At 40.4% G+C, this 27,357-nt stretch overlaps 1 protein-coding gene across 2 annotated transcripts in view; it reads left to right on the top strand.

The window, feature by feature from the left end:
* Window positions 1–6,475: 6,475 nt before the first annotated feature.
* LOC135477587 (uncharacterized) overlaps window positions 6,476–27,357 on the top strand; it is a 39,220-nt gene continuing 18,338 nt past the window's right edge. For both annotated transcript variants that reach the window (XM_064757744.1, XM_064757743.1), the window contains exons 1-11: window positions 6,476–6,605; window positions 10,763–10,831; window positions 12,100–12,200; window positions 13,537–13,632; window positions 16,162–16,266; window positions 17,312–17,602; window positions 18,311–18,443; window positions 20,930–21,128; window positions 23,053–23,885; window positions 25,666–25,783; window positions 26,493–26,711. In XM_064757744.1, the coding sequence (XP_064613814.1) occupies window positions 6,523–6,605; window positions 10,763–10,831; window positions 12,100–12,200; window positions 13,537–13,632; window positions 16,162–16,266; window positions 17,312–17,602; window positions 18,311–18,443; window positions 20,930–21,128; window positions 23,053–23,885; window positions 25,666–25,783; window positions 26,493–26,711 (2,247 nt within the window). In that variant the 5' untranslated portion in view covers window positions 6,476–6,522. The remainder of the gene's footprint in view (window positions 6,606–10,762; window positions 10,832–12,099; window positions 12,201–13,536; window positions 13,633–16,161; window positions 16,267–17,311; window positions 17,603–18,310; window positions 18,444–20,929; window positions 21,129–23,052; window positions 23,886–25,665; window positions 25,784–26,492; window positions 26,712–27,357) is intronic.

Raw genomic sequence — 27,357 nt, 5'->3', positions numbered from 1 at the left:
AACAAGGACACTGCTCCCGACTATTCCAAAACAGCTTAAACCACGTGTTTCCCTCTTCTCGTCGAAGTTCCGACACCAGCGAACAACAGAATGTACTACAACAGAGGTACAAGAGACCTTCCCATGCTAAGGAAAGGGGATGTGGTACAGATTCAGCCGCAAGGACAGGTGCGTGGACAGACTTGGCAAAAAGCCCAAATTACCGGATCAGTGAACAGTAGATCATACAATGTGGTCACTGAGGACAATCGAACATTACGCAGAAACCGTCGTCATCTGCGCAAGTCTGGTGTAAGTTTCAGTGTATCACCTCCCTATTACACTGACTCCCAGACACCCGATCAGCCGACGTCATCAAGTACGCCAAATGGAGAACGCGAAGTTCCACCTGTAAGTGACATTAATGCAGACCAACGAGTTACTAGGTCTGGTCGTGTGGTGACCAAACCGCACTGGTTTAAGGACTTCGTGATGGACAAATAAGTGAACCATATTATGGACTGTTAAACCGTGAAGTGACAGTAGTGATACTGACATCCCGTAGATGCCATACGCGTTTCGAAATGACTTTGGTGATTTGTGTTTTGAACTGTATATACAATGATTTAATCAACATAAATGAACATTGATGATGCAGAGACTCTAAAGTGAAATGGATCTCACTCTAACTTACATTCTATACTGTGGTGATCCAACTGACTTTGGGTAACCGCTTCGATGTGTTTTTACATGCTTTATAATGCACAGTGTTGCAATTCATTTGATAATGCATTAGCCCTCATTTCATCTGTTTATTCTTTCTTCCAGCTTGAAAGTTCTGAGCTAAAGGTTAAATGAACCCAACCAGTTATATCTGTAATGTTCTTAACGTAATTGCATAACGAATAACTCTAAAAAGAAGGGAGATGTAACATGTGATGTAGCTGCTCACTCGCTATTGTGTACATACTGACAATGTACGAGGCTATGTACGAGTTGTGAAGGTTCCCAGTAAAATCTTGAATAACAAGCTGAACGTGACTCGTCTTGTTACATCTCTGCAATGGCACAAAGACTCTAATACAAGTGCTACAATGCGTAATAATTACAAACATATACAAACATCCAGTTCCCCCCTCCCCATTCAATTTAGTATGTATAATTGTCTAAGCTCTCTCATATCTAGATGACTGGCTTGAAATCGCAAGATTGACTCACTGGATTCGTTTTATGCACTTTTCCAGACTCACGTCCGGTTTCAGAACTGAGTCATGTGCCACATTTACCCCACGAATGTAACGGCTTGGATACCGATTTACAACACCACTGAGTACACAGTTGTGGGATAATAAAAAGGACAGTATTCGGGCTGAGAATATAATTAAAGCCTTTCATTTTATAACTGTATTATTTATTATCGGAGAGATCTTTTGATTTTGCTAGTGTAATGGCGCACTCAGGATTAATGGTTGTTGGATGCAGCACGCCGACAATACGCTCAGACCAGAAGTCCAAACAGCAGAAACCCGAAGTCAACTTCGTTCTTTTGCGTTTTTGACGTTTTGAAAAGGGCGAAAGATAGAAGTTAACTTCTAATTGTCCAGTTGGGAAAAGGTCGAAAACGCGAAAGTGCAATGCAAACACCCGAAAAAACCGTCAGAAGTTGTACAGGAAGAGAAACAGGAACGTTACACTTTCTTTTTTTTCCCTTGCATTTTCTTACTTCCACCTCACACTTTTTCGCATTTTTGACCTTCGCCCTTTCGTCTTTTTGCGTATTCGACCTTATATTAGAAAGGTCGAAAGTATGAAAACGCGAGTGGCCGCAACCGTCTTCCATAATTCAGCACTAACGTACAAACATCGCCCAAACACGAGTTATTTACCTCTGGATCTCGTGAAAAATTTCATTCACTCAAAATGTCCTCATACATCCAGAATGAATGAATAAATGAATGAATGAATGATTATCTTTTAACGCCACACTGGCAGTATTTCAGCAAGTGTCAAGGATTTGGGGTGATACTGCTACAGAAACATTTTAGATTGTTGATAAACTATAAATTTCTGCACTGTTATTTTTTTAATCTAGTTAAAATATATCAGAATTTTCTTTGTTTTGGATAGAACTGAAAACCTTTCGCCCAGTGTTATTATCAACCCACTCTCACTGGAGGGTGAGAAAGGTCAAATTGTACGTGGAGGTATGGCATGGTACTGCGTGAAAGTTTGAGGTTGAAGGTAACAAATCTACGACAAAAATAGTGAGGAAAATTAATGCGCCCGTGTAACCTGGATGGGGAATCGCAGGCTTATAAAGAGTGCGTGGTCCACTTTTCTCTATTTATGTACATCTGTCATGGTTTGTCCAGTGTAGACATGCGATAGAAATAATGGTTATACTTGCCTTTATAGCCACAACAATAATAAACTAGAGCTATACCTGCCCCGTCACGGCCCCCAGTCCTCACGCATTGTTTTCAGTTCCTGCTCCAGTGCATTCATTTTGCGAAATGACTATGTGTTACAGTCGATCAGCAACACAGTTATGCTGCTATATTAACATACACAGCCCGTTTTGGAAAATCATGGCTAGGTATAAGTAAGTACACGTATATTAGTAAGCATAAATTTATTATTTTCTCTTTAGTCTATGAAGTTTAAGTTAAAATGAATGGGCTTAAATTTCTATTTGTGAAATAGGGAGCTGTCATTTAATAACATGTCACGTGAAACCTGTTGATAGTGGCTCAAGTTGTTCAACTCCCCACGAGAAGAGCATATCTTAAGCCTCAATCTGATGCAAATTATAGCTCTCGTAGTTATATGATATATAGTCGATTGAAATTACGAAATATTAAAATCCCTCTTGACGAACATTTTTTCAGGATATCAATACAAAGTGGGTGCACACAAAATGTCTTTAATCGTCCGAGCAAGAACAATATAGGCTGTAGCCTACAGCCTATAATATTTATTTATTTATTTCATTGGTGTTTTACGCCGTACTCAAGAATATTTCACTTATACGACGGCGACCAGAATTATGGTGGGAGGAAACCGTGCAGAGCCCGGGGGAAACCCACGACCATCCGCAGGTTGCTGTCAGACCTTCCCACGTATGGCCAGAGTTGAAGCCAGCATGAGCTGGACTTGAACTCACATCGGCCACATTGGTGAGAGGCTGCTGAGTCATTACACTGCGCTAGCGCGCTAATCAACTGACTTCACCGGTTACATGTGACAATTTGCCAACTGCTATACTGTTGTCGATGCTCTGTTTTTTTCTTGCCATGTCGTATTCTTTTTGTAATGTATCTGTAGATGTATTTATTTTTCATCTTCCCTGTGAATAACACAGGCGTGTGCGCCTGCAGAGCACTATCGCCGGAAGTATACTAACACGTGACAATTGATCATTAAAGGAGACGATAGCAAATGTCTTGTCACAGTTTTTTCCACGGTTCCGTTGTGATCGTTGAATCATAATTCCCTTTATACTTAATTATATCATAATTTGGTTCTGTTGAGTTCCTGCACAGAATTAAAATAGCTTTAGTTATATGTACAAGTTTTTAGAATCACGCAAGCTTTCTTACTTCCAAAGTGATATCTATTTACATATTAGGCTTCCGAGCTGAACTCTGTTTTATTCAGCAAGGTCTATTAAAAAATTCTTTCCAGAGAGGGGGCCTACATTTTGTCATTTTTCTTGAAATATGTAAATCAGAGCTAAAATTTGACAAGAACATTCTTACAGATATTATCCTTTACGGTTTTGAAGTTTGTTCTACTAGGTCATTTGGTTTGGTGGCCATATTGCATTTCGAGTAAAACCTTTAAATATATTCTTCCCAGAACCAGTGAACGGATCCTTGTGAAATTTAATATGTATGTAGTTTCCCCTGGGTTCTGCCCGGTTTCCTCCCACCATAATGCTGGCCGTCGTTGTATAGGTGAAATATTCATTTTCGGCGTAAAACCCCTGTCAAATAAATAAATAAACAAATAAACAAACAAATAAATAAATAAATAAATAAATAAATAAGTAAATGTAGCGCGATACTAGTTACATAAAGTTTGAAGAATGCAAAGTTTAATATCCGTTAAAACTTAAGACGCTCACCATTTGTCGAATATAACGCCGTAAAAAGTTTAGAATTTTGAAAGTCAAAAAATAATCTTAGGGTCTTGAATTTACATAATATCAGTGACCTGTAAATCGATATCTATTCGAGCTAGAAATCACACAAGATTGTACCAGAAGATTTACTCTATTCGTATGGTTCTGCTGTATTAAGCTACTTTCAATAGTTTTATTTCTACAAGTTTTTTGATGGTATCAACCTATTTCATAAATTTAAATTTACATTCATTAATTTATCCTAGATTAGAAGGGTTGGTGGACAATTGTATGCTCATTAACTGCCACGGTTACTGTCCATGATCTCTGATCGACTGTTACAACATCCAGACTGCTCTGTACTGAAGCAAAAGCTCAAACTATGTCTATGTTGTCTTGTCTGTGGTAATAGCTTAATTTAAAGGAGCTTTTCCTTCAGACTTTTCTTTATTTTCTGGAGATAACTTATTTATCTTATCTTCAAATAAGCACATTGTACTGACTGTGTGATTTTAGTTATGTTTTTTTCAGGGATTTATTCAGCTTGTGGCCATGGGAAGCACGCTGATGTATATTTTTAGTTACGGGGTACACCGGATGCTGGATTATTGTAAACTTTGAGCTATTATAGCAAATTTTGCACTACAAGTTACCAAACATTAGCAAGATGGCACCGAAAATAGTTCTGCCAAGTCACTTTGTTGGTGGAAGTCATTAACGTGTAGACCTTTTAAGATGATCAGGGGTAAACTGGCTCGAGTAGTGGAATACAAACCGCTACAATACATTAAATTGGATCAGCATTGGTCTGGAAAACGCCAACCATTCAACATGATATGACTCGCGACATGATGACGTCAGTGTATGGGTCCCGGAGATGGACAAAGTACATGGTTGCACTAATTCTGAATACAAAGAACACTTGAGGAAACTTACAGGGCAGCTTTTATCCATGCAAGACAATGAAAGTGCAGTTTTATGCTTACGTGCAGCTGTGTTTAAAACTGAAATACTGTCCACAGATGACTTGCAAGAGAGAGAGGAAGTAAAATTCTGGCTGTCAGGCAGCCAGTGTCCCGATGTTAAGTACTGCACTCACAGCTTGTATCCGGTATACCCTGAACTGGTTCCCCTCGGCATTTCACTGGCTTCTTGCAATTCTTGCAAAGTAATATATGCTATTTATCAGATCAAGACTGCAGGAACTGACTCAAATCAGTTCAGCCTTTCAATGTAATTCATATTTGGTGTCAAACCTCTGTGTCGTGTTATATCAGAATACACACAGCTAGTAAAAAACTTAACAAAAGCGGAAGATAATACATAAAAAGTAAAGTAGTTAGTACCACTGAGATTTACAAGGGTAAATATTTTTTTAATCCTTAAGTTTGTTAGTAAAAAGCTTTCAACTGACAGGCTTAACTATCCCTGGCTTATAACGAAACATAACCACATTTATGCCTGTAAGTATAAATGGTGTCACTTTTCAATAACAGCCTTAATAAAGTGTTTCCACCCAGTCACAGAAATCTACCAGACATGACGTCCTACCCAGTCACAAATAACAACAAGTGTGCCATGCTATCCAGTCACAGAAATCTAATAGTCATGACGTCACACCCAGTCACAGAAATCTACCAGACATGACGTCCTACCCAGTCACAAAATAACACTATGTATGACATCATATCCAGTCACAGAAATCTAATAGACATGACGTCACACCCAGTCAAAGAAATCTACCAGACATGACGTCCTACCCAGTCACAAAATAAAACCAAGCATCCCTTCCTATCCAGTCACCGACATTTAATAATGACGTCCCACATAGTCACAGAAATTCACCAGACATGAAGTGCCACCCTGTTGCAGAATGACAGCAAAGATGACATGCCACCTAGTCACAAGATGACACCAGACATGACTACCAACCGGGTAACAGAAATCTACCAGACATTATGTCACAGCCAGTTACAGAATGACAACAGACATGACTCCCCACTTAGCCACGCAATGGCACCAGATATGGCATCCAGAGAATCACAGAAATATACAAAAGATGAGGCAGCCAAAGGATAACTCCAGATATGACTACTGTGCAACCCAACCTGGTCCAACAGGTACGGCTCAGCAGTCCTAGTCTTAGACGTGTGATTTTCTTGTCCTTTTTTGGAATAACACGCAGTTAGATTTACAGTAAACTACAATGACTAATTAACACGTTGATTGGCTAGGCTAGAAACATATTCAGCTTCAGTTTTAGTCTCTGGGACTTTAGTTATGACACATCCGGAACAACGCGGCCTCTTAAAGCACGACTTGTTAGGATTAAATCTCATATGGAGCTGAGCAGAAATCGGCTGTGTTAGTACATGTAGTTAACAGGCTGTTTTGGACACATGCTGTAGACTCGTACAAAGATGCTGGGGATCAAATTTGTACCACTAACTCTGATGTGTCTAACTGTCCTAAGTATAACTGGCAGCGTCTTTGCAAAGAGCAGGTGAGTTAAATGCGCTTGATCGTCTGTGTTGTTGTTCATAAAAACACTGACTACATATTCAGCTACTGTTCAGTATAAAGTCGTGATCTTGTGTAGGCTTAGGCGCGTTGTTTTGACCAGCAACTGTTAACTACTATTTTATTGTGAAGGACCGGCCCCTGTTACGGCTGGCGGGGGGGGGGGGGGGGGGTGGAGGACGGGGGTTAATATTTGAGTCTTTTTCTAATGTACCGTACATTATACATCTTACCCTGCATATTGTAGCGGATATATAAGCTACGTTCCTCTTCTGTACTAACCACCACTCTGAACAGCAGCGAAGTGTGGATCCGTGATGCAGATGAAATCCAATCTGTGTGGCTCGAAGTCCGTGTCCACTGGACTACGACCGCTTTTGTATGGCCTTTGAAAGCAACAAATAATTATCACTTTATTTAACAATTGTATAGACTTATATTCCTTCACTCAAAAACTTAATCCCTTAATTTTAACAGAAAGTCTGCTGTCTGAGTGATGCTAGAATGTATTCTGCTATTGCAGCAGACATATTCCGTTAATTTAACACAAAGATTTTATTAGACTAACCGGATATTAAATTGGATATGACAGAAGATTGTGTTATAACAACAGAATACATTCTAGCATCACTCAGACAAGAGAGTTACTGTTACAATAAACAGATTAATGCTTTACTGTTGTTACGTGCGTGCAGTAGCCTTCTTGGTTTGCAAAGACAATAATAAAAACACACTACAAAGTACACTTTGCAACGTAACAATGATTGTAGTACTGAGTGGTAAGAAAAAATGTACACTGTTTTTTGCTTTATTCTGAATGATTGATCCACTTTATAGGACAGCTTAAGCGTTTTTTGTGAAGCGTGGTTAACTTTATTTCAGTAAAAGTTTGACCATCAGAGATATAATAATAAGCTCTTTCTGTGTTTCTTAAAGTGTGTTTTCACAAACTAAGCTTTAGGTGAAAAAGTAAATCTTATTTGTAACAAATACAGTACACAGGTGACGGTGCTGGCAAATGTAGATCAATAAACATATCACCATCACCACTAAACGCCCCCCCCCCCCCCAACTTAACCTCCACCCACCCTCACACTCCAGCGCTACTGTAATTGTACAGCAAAATGGTCACAAATTTGTCAGGCTGCACATTAACCATTTTTGTTAACACAATGCAGTGATTGCTAGACACCGTGACCTATACCCGAGTTTTTTTCACACGAATGCTTTGACCGGTAACCAGACCGGCAACCAGACCGGTAACCAGGCCAGTTACAATGAATTGTAATAATCCAGGTACTACTCTCCAGGTAATGGGTACATTCGCAAGATTAGCTGGACATTGCGGGGAGATAATTTATTGCACCTCACGTGGAGTTCTTTCATGAATAACAGAATCTATTACTGTTTTCCACGCTGATGGAAAGACAGGTTTCGATTGGTTACAAATGAATGTAAAAGAAAAAGGAAAATATCAACAACAGGTTTAATGAATTTTATGGTGTATATTATTGATTAGAGGCGATTTCTTACCATTTGAAGCATTTAACTGAGCTGCCGTAAATTGAGGACTTAATTGAGGAATTGAGGACAGTGTGATAGCTGGCAAATGGTTACTTGTAACCGGTGAAATACGGTCTCCTGTCAGTCTACATTACCTGTCCTAAATGTTCAACTAAAGACCTAAACAGTCCCCACTAAGACCAAGACTTCATCAAAATTATATACCAAAATGCACTGATGTTAATTGCAATATAATATACTTCGTTGATCTGGAATTAACCAAAATAATGTGTTGTCATCGTATTTAATAAGCATGCAAAAGGAACCGGTCTTGGGGATTCATCGTCCACCAGCAGAATACTGGTTCATGTACGCCTAAAACCTTTTTCTCTTTGTCACAGAAACACACCAGGAATTAACTTCTTGTACGCCCCTATCCACAAAGCGGATTTGATCATGACAGTTTCCTGTTATTCTTCTCCATTCCATCAAATATGTCGTGGAAATCGCTTTTCATTCGAGACTGCTGGGTCATTTCCTTTTCCCTCGGGAATTTAACCGCTCTTGTGTATGTAGTAGATAGAACAACAATCAAACCTTTGTAATTTACCGGTGCACATTCATTAGCCACCCTTCAGATTTCTTTCATGACAAACATAAACACTGTATAGGCTGTCAGCGGCCGATTCCACACAGCCATTTCTGACTTAAGTCAAAATTTGAAATGCGATCTTAAAACATTTCAGAGAATTGTGTCTAAATTTCAACTTCTAATGACAAAAACTGAGCATTGTGAAAAGGTTTTAAATTCTGACATAAGTCACAAGTGGCTTAGTAGACTCTGCCTCTGGTTTCTGTACATCGCCCCTGGATACGGCGTTGTGTATACTGAGACCGGATGAGATTTCACGTGTTGTGTCTGTATACTGTGAATGAATAATGTGCTCAGCTTGTTGTCTGTACGCTGTAAAAAACAAAAGGCGTCATGTCTGGTGTATGGATGTTGTGATTAGATGGGATGTCACGTCTGGTGTATGTATGCTGTGAATAGATGGGGTGTCGTGTCTGGTGTTTGTAAATAGATAGGGTGTCGTGTCTGGTGTGTATATGCTGTGATTAGATGGGGTGTCATCTCTGGTGTGTGTATGCTGTGATTAAATGGGGCGTCATGTGTGGTGTATGTATACTGTGATTAGATGGGGTGTCGTATCTGGTGTGTGTATGCTGTGATTAGATGGGGTGTCGTGTCTGGTGTGTGTATAATGTGATTAGATGTGGTGTCGTGTCTGGTGTGTTTATGCTATCATTAGATGGGGCGTCATGTCTGGTGTATGTATGCTGTGAATAGATGGGGTGTCGTGTCTGGTGTATGTATGCTGTGTTTAGATGGGGCGTCATGTCTGGTGTATGTATGCTGTGATTAGATGGGGTGTCGTGTCTGGTGTGTGTATTCTGTGTTTAGATTGGGTGTCGTGTCTGGTGTATGTATACTGTAATTAGATGGGGCGTCATGTCTGGTGTATATATGCTGTGATTAGATGGGACGTCATGTCTGGTGTATGCATGCTGTGATTAGATGGGGTGTCGTGTCTTGTGTATGTATACTGTGATTAGATGGGGCGTCATGTGTGGTGTGTGTATGCTGTGATTAGATGGGGTGTCGTGTCTGGTGTGTGTATACTGTGATTAGATGGGGCGTCATGTGTGGTGTGTGTATGCTGTGATTAGATGGGGCGTCATTTCTGGTGTATGTATACTGTGCTTAGATGGCGTATCACGTCATACCATGGCTAGTTTGAGTCACTGAGTGGTTTAACGTCGTACTTAATATTTTAGTCATATGACGACAAATGAGCCTTTAGATTGCATGTAATGTGCCTCCTAGTTGCACGACGGATTTCCACCGGTCTTTTATTTAGTGTTGCTTCACTGAGACGCCTTACCGAAGGCAAGTAAGCAGCCCCGCCCGAACCATTATACTGATACGGGTCAACCAGTCGTTGAACTATCCCCTTGCTGAACGCTGAACGCCAAGTGTTAAGGCCTTAGGTGTGACTCGACCCAGGATTGACCCTGGATCTACCATGGCTCGTTTGTATGTTGTGTCTGATGAATTCACTATGAAGTGCCTAATGTAATTTATTTAGAGCTACATCTGTACCATTAAATGAACGAAAGATGACAATACTCGGTGTTCATGTATATAAATTACAAACAAGAAAGTGAATTGGCACACAGTTCTTTATATGCGGAGAGAAACCAACATGGCTCCAATATCTGAGTATTTTTAACCACCAATGTTTTCATGTCAATATATCAAGAGAGATGTAATTTCATCTATTTAGTCAGACATTCTAATAAAGCTTACGTGAAACGTTTCCATTTTATTTTGAGTCCCTTGTCCTGTATATGCCAAAATATTCTGTTAGTTTACCTTAGTTATACCAGGAGGGCATTGTTTATTGTGCAAGAAAAATAAAGTTGTACAACTTCCGAGTTTCCTTAGCTCAACCCTAAAGTAATTTCTTTCTCTGTCAGTTTAATTGTGAATTTGCCAATACCTTTTGTTAATTTTATTACCGAACTTTATTTGCATATATAAACATGTAATAAAGTGATCCTTTGTTCTGTTTTCAGGCAAATCTGCTATAAAGTACAGAGAAACGACAGAAAGGAGAAATACTGTGCCCGGCGAATTTTCGGGATGTAAGTGATACCCTATTGTCCATTTCTCCATATATGTACACGTATATTTATTTATATATTTATTTATTTATCACCATGCTCAAGAATTTTTATCTGATATAACTGCGGTCATTTTTATGGGTTTAGGAAACCGGACCGCCCAAAGTAAACCATCAACCTTTGACAAGTTACTGGCAAACTTTCTCTGTTGTGATAAAAGTGGAATTCATCGAACATCAGACTGAGCAAAACAATCACAAATGATCGTATGAGCGCCACTGACCGTCTTCTGTCATCAAGGTATCACCCTCAGTGTCTCTCAGCACGACATGTGTCAGATGGATCAGAGGAAAAATTCGATAACCTTCTTAACTATGCAATCATTCCAAATATTTTAACAGTAAAATCTCTGAAAGAAACGTTTAGAACAAGTCAGTGTTTTGGAGGTGGGGTCGCCTTGACCTGCATTTCAAGTCAAAAATCCTTGAACAAATGTCCTAAACGACAACTCATTCAAAATATTTTATATTTTTATAAATCACGAATACAATATTTTCTTGAAAAACACGTTTAAGAGCAATTTATTGGAAACCGCTACCCCAATGACTACGTTTTCGTAAAATTAATGGTTATTGTATCTTCAGGCCTACCAAATATATTTGTTGCTCTTAAATACAAGGTTTACAGCACAAAGAGTTAACCAGAGAAGCGTCAACAGTGTAAGAGTTGGCAAATGGTCACAGGTAAACAATGATTTACGGCCTCTAGTCAATTTACTTAAAGGTTTTATACTAAATGGCCGAAAGGATAACGTGCCAGCGCGGCGCAATGACCCACGGGTCTCTCACCAATGCAGCAGTTGTGAGTTCAAATCCAGCTCATGCTGGCTTCCACTTCGATCGTACGAGTGAAGGTCTGCCAATCACCTGCGAATGACGGTGGGTTTCCGCCTGGCTCTGTTCAGTTTCCTCCCACCATAACGCTGGACGCGTTCTCAATGAGAACGACGAAAAACACAAATCAAATAAATAAATAAATGGATAAGTAGATAAGTAAATAAATCAGATCCAGCTGTTGGCCGCCAAGATATCCCATAAACATTTTGATAGGTGACCAGAACAGGCCAGAACGGTCACTGGTCGAGGGATATTGTTCCTCTGTCGGAACCCTTTAGTTACTAAAAGCCATATACATGATGTTTATTTCTCTTCTTTTACGTATAAACAATGACCAAACTAATATTTTATATTTTTAATGTAACTAGTTTTCATTATTTTCCTCTTTTATAGATGCTGTGAGTATAAGTACAGATGGGTGTGTACATACTCCCGGCGCTCGTACTGCTGTACTGGGTGGAGAACCAAATACAACTCTTCGCCGTGTAAGGAACGTAAGTATACTTACTTATTTCGTTCTAATTCACAATAATGCACAATTCACTGAGCAGGAATGCAAGAACAGTGGTATAAATTGTAAAGATGAGTTCGCTGGCAATTGTTCTTACTCTTTATCACAAACAATGTTATTACAAGAAAAAAAATGAATACATATTGCGTAAAACAAGCCATTATAGCAATTCCCCTGCAATACTTATGCTACCGTACTTATAACATATTTAGGTCACTTAAACCTAGTATACACTTGTAAATATTTTCTTGCCAACATGAGCAGCCTCGGTTTTAGGCTTTGTTTGTCAAAACCCGTTTGTTAATGCACAAAGTAAAACTGGTTTCTTGGGCATTTTCTTGTCTTTTCTTAAAAATTTCTTAATTCAGAAAAAATATATTCTCTAACGCAGATCAGGGAAGGATAAATCACTGCAAATAGATAGGCCTAACGCAAACATATAAATGTCTTCACTGAAAGACAAAATATCTTTAAAATTTTAAACTTATAAGAAAATAATTCTAGATGGCGAGACAAAATAAGAATTTCTTTATATTTTCTCAATTGGGTAAAATACGTTTTTTTCTCTTTACAAGAAACACATGCATGGTCACAATGCATGACTTCAGATATTCCTCGAACCGAATTTATTTCGTTTTTCTACATGAATACACTGCTTGAATTCGCTCTACATTTTCATTCCCTGATATACAGATGGGAAAAATGAAATTTCTCATTGAAGACATTTTACGAAAATCAAAGACAACCAAGAAAACTATTTTAAGTGTGTAGCCACATTGTTAAATTCAATTACAAGAAATGACTGTCATGTTTTTTTTTTAGGTTTATTGGGGTATAAACAAAAAAAACAACAAACAAAAAAACAACAACAACAAAACCCTGTATAAACTGTTTTATGAACCACAACGTGGATTCGTAGCTACGCGGTCAATCCTTAAACAAATGTAAGAAATCCTTAAAGCTAGTACACGTCATATTGTTGGATGATGCGTACTAGCTTTATTTAACGATAGTCTGCTCTTCGAAGAATCTGCTGAGGTACACAAACGATAGTTTGTTGGTTTCGGTGACAACGGCTACTGTGATAAGAAAGGGTAATAACTAAGGCTAAGACTTCCATAATTTCTCAATTCTTCTAGTTGTCCATTGTTTCCAATGTTTTCAGACAAAAAAAAAAACAACGCTTGTAATGACACGAATACTGTGTTTTTGGTCTTTTATCTTTTATGACCACAGCGTGTGAGAGGAGCTACAAACAAAACATGACTTTTATTTTTGTCGTTATTTATTATTTTATTTACGTTTGTGTTTTTCTGCAGCTATTTGCTCGTCTGGCTGTTTGAATGGGGGCACGTGCAAACAACCGAATGTATGTCAGTGTAAACTAGGCTACAAAGGAGCAACCTGTGGTACACGTGAGTAGAACAATTCGCAAAACAAAGATGCTTGTAAAATTCAGAATTCTGTTTCTAACATATAGTTGTTTAGCCTTGATCTTGCTTAGTGTTCACCTCTCTGTGAATCTGCTTAAAATTTAAAGTGAACATAAATGTTACAAACGGCAAGCGCGCAGCGTGAAATGCCCTTGTAAAATAATCAGATATTTAGATATTGGATAAATAATCCAGGTAATTTGTCGTGAACAACAGGAGCCACTGTATAAACGTAGCTCCTTGTTCCACGTCACGAATCTGATCTCTTTGTATGTGTCACAAAACCTACCACAAATGTACAGATGTTTTGCATATTAAATTATTTATTTAATTGGTGTTTTACGCCGTACTCAAGGATATTTCACTTATACGACGGCGGCAGCATTACGGTGGGTGGAAACCGGACACAGCACGGGGGAAACCAACGACCATCCGGAGGTTGTTGGCACACCTTCCCACGTACGGCCGGATAGGAAGCCAGCATGAGCTGGACTTGAACTCACAGCGACCGCATTAGTGAGAGACTCCTGGGTCATCACGCTCCTGGGTCTAGCGCACTAACTAACTGAGCCACGGAGGCCCCTTGCATATTAAATGATGTTTTTGTTCCAAGCAAGGTTAAAGGTTCAAAAGAAGAGAAAGCGAATACAGTAACCATAGTTATTGGAAGAAGAGCTGGAAAAATGCTCAAACGCTACAGCAATTGTCTTATGAGGCGCCTGGTAACTAACCGTAAATAACAGCTTTTAAGTCTTGAATTTTGATGCGACCATGACTACGGCGAATTAGGAAAAACGGAAATAGCATGCTGTGTAACTCGTACCTTGTGCTCTTACAGAAAGAGTAAGCCCCTACTTGGTTACAATTACTTAGAAACGTCATTGTATTTAGTGTCTCATTGTATGAGGCCGGTGTCTCCTTGTATGGGCCGGTGTCTTCTTGTATGAGGCCCGTGTCTCCTTGTATTGGCCGGTGTCTCCTTGTGTGGGGCAAGTGTCTTCTTTTTTCAGGACAGTGTCTCCTTATATCAGGACAGTGTCTCCTTGTATCACGACAGTGTCTCGTTTTATGAGGCTGGGGTCTCTATGTATCAGGCCGGTGTCTCCTTCTGTGAGGCCTGCGTCTGCTTGTATCAGACCGTTGTCTACTTGTATCAGGCCGGTGTCTTCCTGTATCAGGTTACTTTCTCCTTGCATCGGGCCGGTGTCTCATTGTATCAGGCCAGTGTCTTCTTCCATCAGGCCGTTGTCCCTTTGTATGACGCTAGTGTCGCCTTGTATGAGTTCGGTGTCTCCTGTCTTGTTAGTGTCTTCTTCCATCAGGCCGTTGTCTCTTTGTGTCAGGCTAGTGTCGCCTTCTATGAGTTCGGTGTCTCCTGTCTTGTTAGTGTCTACTTCCATCAGGCCTTTGTCCCTTTGTATGATGCTAGTGTCGCCTTCTATGAGTTCGGTGTCTCCTGTCTTGTTAGTGTCTTCTTCCGTCAGGCCGTTGTCTCTTTGTGTCAGGCTAGTGTCACCTTCTATGAGTTCGGTGTCTCCTGTCTTGTTAGTGTCTTCTTTCATCAGGCCGTTGTCTCTTTGTGTCAGGCTAGTGTCGCCTTCTATGAGTTCGGTGTCTCCTGTCTTGTTAGTGTCTTCTTCCATCAGGCCTTTGTCCCTTTGTATGATGCTAGTGTCACCTTCTATGATTTCGGTGTCTCCTGTCTTGTTAGTGTCTTCTTCCATCAGGCCGTTGTCTCTTTGTGTCAGGCTAGTGTCGCCTTCTACGAGTTCGGTGTCTCCTGTCTTGTTAGTGTCTTCTTCCGTCAGGCCGTTGTCCCTTTGTATGATGCTAGTGTCGCCTTCTATGAGTTCGGTGTCTCCTGTCTTGTTAGTGTCTTCTTCCATCAGACCGTTGTCTCTTTGTGTCAGGCTAGTGTCACCTTCTTTGAGTTCGGTGTCTCCTGTCTTGTTAGTGTCTTCTTCCATCAGGCCGTTGTCTCTTTGTGTCAGGCTAGTGCCATATAGACGTGTATTATTTAGGCCATTATTAACGTGTCACGGTACCAAAATTCGCTTGTTCATTAGAATGTTAGACTTATCACCACGTTTCCTGTACCTGGCAATGGGCGGTGGACTACTTTGGGCATACCGGTTTACTTTGGGCATACCGGTTTACTTTGTACATACCGGTTTACTTTGGGCATAGGCCTACCGGTTTCTGCCAACCATAAATCTTTACCGGACTGAATCATAAGGTAGAAAAAAGAAAAAAAAGATCCTCAACAATAAAATACTAGTAGATAAGCAAACTACCCTCACACTATAGTTTGCCCGTCTGAGAGTCAGCCTACATTATACGAAGGAAACAGAGGTTCTTATTCTTCATCGCCTTGATTTTATTGATAAGCTCATCCAAAGAGGAAACTATCCAGCTGCATGCCGAACTCCACTCTATAGGATGTTTTGTTACTGTACCCAAACCCGTAATGTAGATGAAATTAATAAGGTGTATCTGGTTTTGTGGTTTTAGCCCAGTGTTCATGGAAAAAGCCGTGTTACCCGGGTTTGTGCAACCCCAAGAATGGAAATTGTCAGTGTTCCACAGGCTACGGTGGAAGCTCATGCGATATTTTGCGTATGTATTTTATCAAAACATCAGGTGGTTCAAAATTATATTAGACAATACCGTTATTAGATTAGCATATATTTACGATTTTAAAAACACAGTAACCAATACACTTGTACAGAAACATCCAGTGGCTCAGCAGCAGGTTTAGTATTTAATATGCTTTTACATATCAATATCTGGGCCAAGTGAAAGTGAAAGTGAAAGCTTGGTGTTTTCACAGTTTTCAGCACTAGAATTCCCTGCTATGTTCAGAAAGTGTAATTCGTAATAACGATAATACTGTTAGTCTGACATAAATGATCACAAATGTTAGAAAAATAGATGAACAAAAGATATAGTAAAGGGTAAATAACAATGAGAGTGCAGTTCTGGAGCTTAATGCCAAGGATTATCTTTTCTGTAGGTTTTTTACGTAGTTGACGAAAAGCGGTGGTACTCTCTCAAAATTCCTCCCTCACATTTATTTAGTAATTTACTTGATTGGTGTTTGACACCGTATCCCAAAACATTTCACGTATACGACGTGTAGAGAAACCCAGGGTTAACTCCTGACCATCCATGGGCTGCTGGAAAACCTTCCCACGACCGGAGAGGAAGCCAGCAGGAGCTAGACTTGATACATGCACACATAATCTATTATACCTCAGGCCTGTTTCTGACAGATATAAACCTGTGTACATCTGTCTGTTCCCTCCCCCCCTCCCCACTACCACAACCTTGTGCACATCTGTCTCGTACCCCCCCCCACAACAAACCTGTGCACATCTGTCTCGTAACCCCCCCCCCCCTACAATCTTGTGCACATCTGTCTCGTTCTCCCCACCTGACAACAAACCAGTGCACGTCTATCTCATTCCCCCTCCAACACAAACCTGTACACATCTGTCTTGCTCCACTCCACCACATGCCTGCGCACATTTGCAAAGATATCCTGCCGTGATATGACTGAAATAATCAGGAAAGCAAGGTACAGTTTGAGCAAACAAGCAATAATAAAGAAGAAAGCGATAATAACACTGTGTGTAACTTTATCCTTTTTTACCACATGCAGCCCCCAACGAGAGACCTAAACTGACAACTACCAAGGCTACTCTTTATGAGCTGGACAGAGAAAGTGCTCGTAAAATCTACAGTCTTGAAGTGGATGCGACAAACTTAACCGGTGTGGAGAGTGATAAATTCTGGACGAATCTTAAACGGTTCAACTCCATTGTCATTCACTGGGAGAGTTTTCATGACTCTACAACAGATTTGCCAATGAAGCCGTCCTACATTCAGGAGGCAGAATTTGGAATAGTCGAGGGAAAGGCGAAAGTGTCGCACAAGAAATTGCAGATTGGAGGTCAGTAAAACTTTTAATCTTATACAGCAGTGTTTGTTGATTTCTCCCTTCAGTACAGTGCAGTTAAAAATGTATTTATTTATTTGATTTTACGCCATACCCAAGAATATTACACTTATATGATGACGACCAGCATTATAGTGGGGGAAAATCGGGGAAACCCACGAGCATTCGCAGGTTATCGGCAGAGGAAGACAGTATGAGCTGGACCTGAACTCACAGCGACCGCATTGGTGAAAGGCTCCTTGGTCATTACGCCGCTCCAACGCGCTAACCAAAAGAGCCACGCACGCCCTCAGTTAATAGTGAAACTTATTTTTAATATAGCAGCCTCTCACCTATGTGGTCGCTGTGAGTTCAAATGCAACTCATGTTGGCTTCCCATCTGGCAGGTCTGGCAACCACCTGCAGTTGGTCGTGGGTTTCCCCCGGGTCTGCCCGGTTTACCATAATGCTGGCCGCCGTCATGTAAGTGAAATATTCTAGAGTATGCACCAATCAAATAAATAAATAAATAAATAAAAAAATGTTAATACAGCTACTTGGCATTTTTAACTGTTGTCAGTTTCATCCTGTTCATAGTTATGCATGATCAGAATATTAATTAATCATATAAATCAGCTTTACAACTTTAAATGGAATTTAGTAGAAAACGACGCAGCTAAGTGTTATCAGTGGTCATATCGTAATTAATGGCATTCCTTCCAGGGGCAGGTTGGGTCATCAAAAAAGGACAAAGCGCAGACTGCAAACCAACTGTAAGCTGGAAGAATCCGGAGACAGGCATCCACAACTGCACGGTCCAAGTGCCTTTTGACTACCGTATAGACGATCGTGATATGTTAAGTATCGTCCTCCAATCCTAAAATCCACCCATGGATTTATCTTAACGTCTACATAAACAAGTATTTTATCTCTATTTTCACATCCACATATGGAAGATACCACCACAGATGACCCTAAATATGTCTTGATATGTGTGTGTTTTGATACGACATGGGGGCTGAGTTTTATCAGCCAAGAATACATAAATTTTCGTCATACCTTAACCAGAACTACTGAGCTTTTTGTGATCTCGCCGCGTTCGTCATGGAAAGGATCCCATATTGACAAGTGATCAGATAAATGTTGTAGCAATGATATAACTGCTTGACGAACAAGAATGCATATACATTTGTATGCTTGGGGTTTTACATCATATGATGACAAGGTGTCATTAACTGTGCGTATGTATGCTGTATTTTCTTGTGGCAAGTTCATGGCAGTATCCAAAATACCACCGCCGCCGCTGTATCATGTAGAAGACACCAGACATGGAAGCCTACGCAGTCATACTGTACTGATATCAGTATAACCAGTAATGTTTCCTTGCTCTGATCTCTCAATGCTGATTGCCACACAAGGCAGCAGCAATTCTTTGGTATGGCCTGACTGTGGTAAAGAAAGAAAAAACATTCGAGTCAGCAGAAATGGTCAGATCTATCGCTGCATTGTAAAAGCGTTACATACGACCATAGGAGCTATGTAACGTATGATTTGTCGCTTGATATTACCTTAACGGGACAGAGATTCGATGATAATTAATGAAAAGATAGAACTACAGATGTCTTAATTTGGCGTTTCAGTTTCATAAAAAAAACTTTTAGCTACCATGTGTGCTTGTGTACGAATGGTAGACGACTGTTGGACATGACGCTTTGATAATTATAATTATAACTATAACTATAACAATAATTATAATTATAATAAAAGCTTGAAATCATGTGAGTAACTTCGACTCGGAGATCAGATAATCCATGTATACGGATATTTTGTTATATATGTATGTAACCTGGGATCCGTTTTGAATTAAATTACATGTAGGACTACATGTACTTAAACTGACGGCCAAAAGAAACTTTACAAAGAGTTCAAATCAATGTTGCCAAAGCAAAAAAACAGGATGACTGAAGATTATGATATATTGAAAAGACCAATGACTTTAGATATTGAAAGTCTTGAGTAAGAACAAACAAAGCAGCCCTCAAATCATTTTACAAGTGAACAGGGGTAGAAAAATAGCCATTCCATCTTGGCTAACAAGAGTATACAAAAAGCTGATTATTTTTAAAATCAGTCAATATCAAAACCAATCAATATCGCTTGTGGCCACCCTTTGCTTCATTGTATGCAAAAACTCCGACGCATAGAAAAAGTCAGTCGTCTGATGAGATGGCGTGGGATTTGTTGCCATTCATCTTGGAGAGCGAACGCCAGTTTTTGCCGGTTGGTTTCAAGGTGTGGCCGTTGTCTTACTCGACGACCCATGATATTCCAAAGGTGCTCTATGGGGGACATGTTTGGGGAACGTGCAGGCCATGGCAAGACGTTGACGTTGTTGGCGCCCAGGAAGTTCTGCACAACTCGAGCTGTATGGGGTCTGGCGTTGTCATGCTGGTACAGGACACCACGTGGCTGCTGTTGAAGGAATGGCAGGACAACAGGACGTAGAATTTCGCTGTCTGCCATCGGCTCGGAACAGGCAGAGGCGGCTTTCATCCGTGAAAACAACACGTTGCCAATCACGTCGCTGCCAAAGGCGTGCAATTCGAGCCCATCGCAACCTCTCGCGACGATGTTCGGCTGTCAACAACTGCCCTCTGAATGGTCGACAGGCCCTAATTCCGTGAGCCATGAGTCTCCTGGACTGACCCGGTGACCTAATGCATTGATTGATGATGGCCTGCCCGATGCCTGTCCCGTATGTCTGTCTGTCACGTTGCTTCAAGTCTGGCACAGTTACACGAGAGCAGTCGAAGGGCCTTGCAATTTGTGAATGGGTGGCTCCCATGGATACCATACCCAGGGCCCGCTCGCGTTGTTCTGGAGTCAATCGAGGCATTACTTTGGTGGTTTTTAGTCAGTGTGCAAGCCCAGCACACTGTGTGTGACGTTTTTATACACTTATTACATGTGTAGTTGCGGGCATCCATGGGTCACGTGATTTTTAAAACTTTCTTCGTCGTCTCAAAACAATTCGTGTGGGCGTATATGACACTTGTTACACATGAGGATATTCTTCGTAAAATGTCTTCCTACAATAATTTGGTATTAATTTGCTGAAAAGGCCGGTTAAATTTAACTCACGGAGTGGTAAAGTTTCTTCTGGCCGTCAGGTTCTATATGAAGGCCTGCAGAAGAACATTGCTGTTGGCGTAAGTGTATGCCAATCTCATATCGCACATATATACATGTTCAAGTAATTGCAATAAAACATTGTTCGAAAAAAAAATTGTCATAACATTTTTTTTTTCATTTTTTTTTCACGTTCTCATTATTTCCACGCAGGCTTGAAATCAACGTAACTGCAAAGAATGGTGGATTTCGGACTATTCAGAGTGAAGGGAAAACGATGTTTACGGGAAACACCATCACGAAGACTCTGACAGTCCTGTTTGATTTAAAACCTCCGACCCATTGTTACCTGAGCCATTCGTGTTCAAATGAGAAACCGTTGTACCTCATGGGCGGTAATGACATAATCGAGGTAAGCTGGCGTTTGACACGGAAATCCCACACAGCTGTCCTGGGTGGATGGGTGGGGGGGGGGGGGGGGACGGGGAGGGGCTGCTCTCCCCAATGCGGTTGCTAAGAGTTCAATTCCACCTCATGTTGGCTTTCCTCTTCGGCCGCACGTGGGAACGTCTGGCAGTAACCAGTAACCGGCTCTGCTTGGTTTCCTTCCACCGTCGTATAAGGAAAATTTTCTTGGGTGCGGAGTAAAACACCAATCAATTAAATAAATAAATAAATAAATAAGTAATAAATCTTCTGAAAATTTTTTCTTAGCAGTTTGTACAGGGTTAAAAAAATGTGAAGAAGCGCTGTAGGCCCAAATCATGAGCGCTCCATTGTATAACTGTCATCATCAAATCATAGTTCACAACCTCCAAGCAATAAGGATCAAAATAGGGAAACAGCTAGCTACCTATTCGCTACCTCGCTGCCTCGGTGTAGACGCTTCTAGGATAAAAAAAAAATCCGTAATATAACAGTTATGCTGTCTATAATGTAATTATTATGTTTTATTACACTATGGGTATTTATACACACTTGGGGCCCATTATATAACACTATTTATTTACTTCTACACTAATATATTTGTGTAAAAATAGAATTCTGCTTTTAGATGATTAAGTATCTGTTCCAGGCAGTGTTCACTGCTGGCTCAGTGATCTAAAGTGTTGGTCGTCGATATGGATCGGAGTTGTTGACCAGTTAGGAATCATGATCAAATCCAGCTTCTGCTGATTTTTCCTCGGCTTTAGAATTTGTTTCCCTGGTACCTCGCCCGGGGCTGAACATTCTTTTTATCTCCTGGCAGCATATCCAACCATTAAACAAATATATTTGAAGATTCATGTATTTTACTATTGGTATCAGGGAATATATCTCTGGTATGTTAATACCAGGTTCTAAAAGGTCTTGAAATTGGAAATTTGTCAAACCTAAACGGGTGTAGTCCAAACTGGTTTATTTTAATATGCTTTTGAGTTTGAGTACTCTGAAACGGTTCTTTCACATTATTAGGCCCAGGTAATAAAGTAGAGCTTTATCGAAATAAAAAATGTCCGTTGTTCTTATTGTAAAAGGTGTTTTCAAAGTTGCAAGGGCAGGACATCCCTGGTATGATCTGGGGAAGATGTAAATAGCAGATTTGAGAACCGATTCCATGTTGGGTGCTGTGTGTTACAAAAAGGGCACCTTGATGCAATGCTCAGAAACATGCGTAGGTCAGGCTTACCCACAGTGTAACATATATTGCATAATGGGCAGAATGCACTCAGCCAAGGCCACCGAGTAATAGTCACTACATCATGGGTAATGTAATAATATTTTACTATGGGTAGCACTTTCTGGTGGTATACACGCAAAAAATAGATGTCTTAAATTTTACAGAATATCTGTTATCTGTCTTCAGGGAATGATAATTCATCATAGACTTTTTCTTAGACTAACAGAAAAATTTGGCTAAATATCCCACAATATTGTGTTATAATAAGAGAATACATTCTAGCGTACACTCAGACAACACACTTTCAGTTAAACTTAGTGTAGTGCAATTATTATTACATTGCTCTATCGGCTTTTATGTGCTGTATATAGGTAGACACCAATGCGGTCGCTGTGAGTTCAAGTCCAGCTCATGCTGGCTTCTTCTCCGGCCGTAAGTGGGAAGGTATCTCACCAACCTGCGGATGGTCATGGGTTTCCACCGGGCTGTGCCCGGTTTCCACCCACCATAATGCTCTCCCCCGTCGTATAAGTGAAATATTCTTGAGTTAGGCATAAAACACCAATCCAATTAATAAATAAATAAATGTATAGGTAGACCCTTCAATCTGCCTCATGCTGACAGCGTGACGTGTATAATCTCATATATCGTCTATAATTTTATATATCGTCTATAGGACGAAATCACGGTCAGCTGGAATGGATGGAAAGACCCTAACTCTGGCGTGCGCAAGTATGTTATCGAAGTGTTTCAACTGATGGCGAACCCATCAAGAAATCTAACAGAGCACGGAGATCCGATTCACACTGTCGAAGTGGACAATGGTCAGGACCAGTTGTCTTACATACCATCCCTTCCAGGTATGTACTCTATCGTATTAGAGGTCAATGACCTGGCCAACAACTCGCGGTACGCCAGACGTCTCTTTCTCTACGACCCAATCCACGCCGTGGAGATCAACACGGACGAAGGGGCGCAACTCTTTGTGTCCAGTGCTTCAAACATGTCCGGTCACCTTTGGCAGGTAAGTTTGACGAACAACATCGAGGTGAGATGGACAAATCATTTCGCTAACAGGTTCCATGAAAAAAATTACCTACTGAATCCCGTGTCGCCATTTCCCAAGATTGAAGATGACAGAATAAATTTCCGGAAGGAGGTCGAGTACGCTCTCGATGACCACGACGGGCAGAGAACTGTGCTAGGTATTAAGAACGTTCACGGAATCATCCGCTTCGAGAGAGCATACAAACGGTATCAAGGTTATATTGAAAACTGCGACGATCCTACAGACGCATTTTCAAAGATTCTGACGGATGAAACAGACGTTTTCAACGTTAAACGCGAATCTGGGGACACAATCTGCATATGGGTGACAGCGTGGGATGTGAAAAATACGCGCAAGACAGACGTAACGAGAGTACATTTCGACGACACCATGCCAACTGTAGAACAATCAGGTGGCTTTCAGCTCAACATGAACTCAACTGAACACCCCTTTTCTAGTCGGTAAGTGAATTTGTCATTTTCTTTGCCCGCAAATCTTCGTTTAATTTCGCCTTCAACAACGTTCGCCTTGGAATATTAATGACGGTCATGCCGTTTCCTCAACCCACTAGCACTGACAGCGCATGAATCTCGCCTGTGTGTTATATCCACCACGAGATTTATATTCAACACGTAAATAGTCTCCACTTCGTGCATTATATCCACCACGTACATTATCTCCATGATATCCATCGCCTGCATTATATCCATCACCTGCCTTATCTGCATCACGTGAATTATTTTCCCACGTGCATTATATCCACCACATGCATAATACCCACCACTTGCATTATATTCACCATGTGCATTATATCACCACTTGAATTATGTTCACCACCTGCATTACATCCACCACCTGCATTTTATCCACCACCTGCATTACATCCACCACCTGCATTATATCCCCTATCCGTTATATTCGCCACCTGCTTTACGTTAACCACGAGCATTATATCTACCACGTTCAATATCTCCATCATCATAATATCGTGTGGATCGACAGTGCATTATATCTTATGGGTCCACGAGGCATTGTACCCACAATATATTGTATGGATCCACAGTACATTATACCAAAATGTATTGTATGGATCCACACTGCATTACATCTACTATGTATCATATGGATCCACAGTGCATTATACCAACAATAAGTGGAATGGATCCACAGTGCATTATAGCAACCATAAATGGTATGGATCCACAGTGCATTATACCCTCCATATATCGTATGAATCCACAGTGCAGTATATCCACTGCATATCGTATGGATCCACAGTACATTTTACGCGCTATATATCGTATTGATCCATAGTGCATTATACCTACCATATATCGTAAGGAACCACAGCGCATTATACCTTCCATACATCGTATGAATCCACAGTGCATTCTGCCCTCCTTATGTGGTATGGATCCACAGTGCGTTATGCCCCCTCATATAATGTATGAATCCACAGTACATTATACCCACTATATATCGTATCGATCCACAGATCCTCTATATGTGGTATTGATCCACAGTGCATTATACCTACCATATATCGTATGGATCCACAGTGCATTATACCCACCATATATCGTATGGATCCACAGTGCATTATACCTGCCATATATTTTAAGAGTCCACAGTGCATACTATTCAGCATATATCGTATGGATCCTCACTGCAATATACCCACTATATATCGGATGGATCCACAGTGCATTATACCTGCAATATATTCTAAGAGTCCACAGTGCATACTATTCAGCGTATATCGTATGGATCCTCACTGCAATATACCCACTATATATCGGATGGATCCTGAGTGCATTATGCGACAATATATCGTATGGATCCTCAGTACATTGTGCCCACCACATATCGTATTGATTCACAGTGCTTTATACCCAACATATATTGTAAGGATCCGTAGTGCTTTATACTCAACATATATTGTATGGATCTATAGTGCTTTATACCCAACATATAGTGTATGGAACCACAGTACATTATACCCAATATATGTGGTATGGATTCACAGTACATTATACAGTACATTATACGCACTATATATCGTATGGATCCAAAGTGCATTATTCTACCATGTATTGTATGGATCCACATTGCATTATAGCGTCCATTTATCGTATGGATCCACAGTGCATTGTACCCACCATATATTGTGTCGATGTGTGTCTGCCGACAGGAAAGAAATGTTCAACGTAGGTTTGATGTGTCTCTGTGTTATGTTTTTAGAGTAACCTTGATCTCTGAAGACCTGGAGAGCGGAGTGAACAAACTCCGATGGAGGGTCATCAATAACCAGACAGGCTTTATGTACGGCGAAGACTTTTCAAATAATCGATTTAATCAGGTGAGCTGACAAACTTCTTGAAAAACCCAACAGTACATGCGCTGCTCGCTGCAATCAACTTCTTCTGCCTTATTTTAGGTCAGAAATCTTGAATGTCAGGCCAAGACGGCGTGGTCGGAAGTCTTGCCACAAGAAGAACAATAATAGCTTTTCAAGTGTAGATGAATGTTGATTTAAATTAAGGTCCACCAAGGCACATAAAACCATTAGTGGTGAAGCAGATCCAGCTTATTTTTCGCTGTCGGGGATTATGGTAATCAGTGTTTGAACAATTGTTAATAGAACTGAATTTTGATGAACTAATACAAGTGGCAAATTGGGCTTTCTTTGCACATTTTGTTTTGTTGTTTTTGTTTTGGCATATTTCATATTTTAAAATTTCTCCTGCATGTTATGCATGTTTTTCATCAATGATCTAAAATTTTCGAAAATGGCGTCATAAATGATCTCACTGTAAATGCGGGACGAGCATAGCGGACACTTTCAAAAATGTTGTGTTTGACAGTTATCAACGTTGATGTCACCAGACCAGGCTACTTTATTTCTGGGTCCTAGGGAAATTGTAATTATAAGGCAACCCCATTTCTCTTAGAAAAAGCAAGACTGGAAAATACTGGATTATTTTTACATATTAAGGAATTAAAGTTATATGTTTCATGTATTCCTCGAAATGAACCCAGGAGATAAGTTTTATGTTTTCTTCACTCAGACGTCCTCGCGTCGCAAGCGAATGTCAGTGTGCTCTGACCGCAAGGTGTGTTACTGTGTGCCTACGGACAGCGATAACTGTTTCCTAAGAGAGAACAGCGTCTTCATTAACCATTGTGTCATCAAGGTGCCCAAACAGGAAGTCTCAGGCCTCTCTGTGAGGTTTGAAGTTGTCGCCATCAACCAAGCTGGCATTTCCTCCCTGCCAAAGAGCTATACGGTAACATTCATTATTTCATGGGCCACACTATAACTTTCACACAACTGAAGCTTGTTTTTCAGCCGGAAAGCCAACTCATGCTTATAACATGATTTCCATGCTTCTGTGGCTTTGGTTACAATGGGCCATCCACAAAACTTCTGTGATTCTTTCCATTGGCGCAAGCTAGCGTTCTTTGAAGACAACTACTTGTCTTCCACCAGTTTGGTGTATCTGTACATGTACGTCAGTAACTTGCCAAAGGTCAGTGGTTTACGTTGCATGCACTCAGATTTCCTCCGCACATGAAATAGTCGCCATCGTATGGGTGAAAAATTATGACGTTAAACAAGATTGAAATAAATAAGTGAATAAGTCATGAAAAAATAAATTCAGGTAACAGAACTTGTGTAGAGGTTACCCTACCATATTTTACTCGGGAATACCATTTATGAAATTAAGAAAAGGTGAATTTATTTAGAAAATAAAGTAAATTAGCCATAAAGGTGACATGGTGAAAAACAATTTTTGGAACAGAAAATCTTTTTTTAATCCATCGGGCTTTCAAAGCCAAGTTTCAAAGTCTCGGGCCCGATTTAATATGTCAATCACAGGTCGTTTGGCATCAAACAGTCAATATCACTGCCAACGACGAGCGTCTGTCACT

Source organism: Liolophura sinensis, chromosome 11 (assembly GCF_032854445.1).
Source record: "Liolophura sinensis isolate JHLJ2023 chromosome 11, CUHK_Ljap_v2, whole genome shotgun sequence".
NCBI lineage: Eukaryota > Metazoa > Mollusca > Polyplacophora > Chitonida > Chitonidae > Liolophura > Liolophura sinensis.
This window is presented reverse-complemented; position numbering and strand designations above follow the sequence as displayed.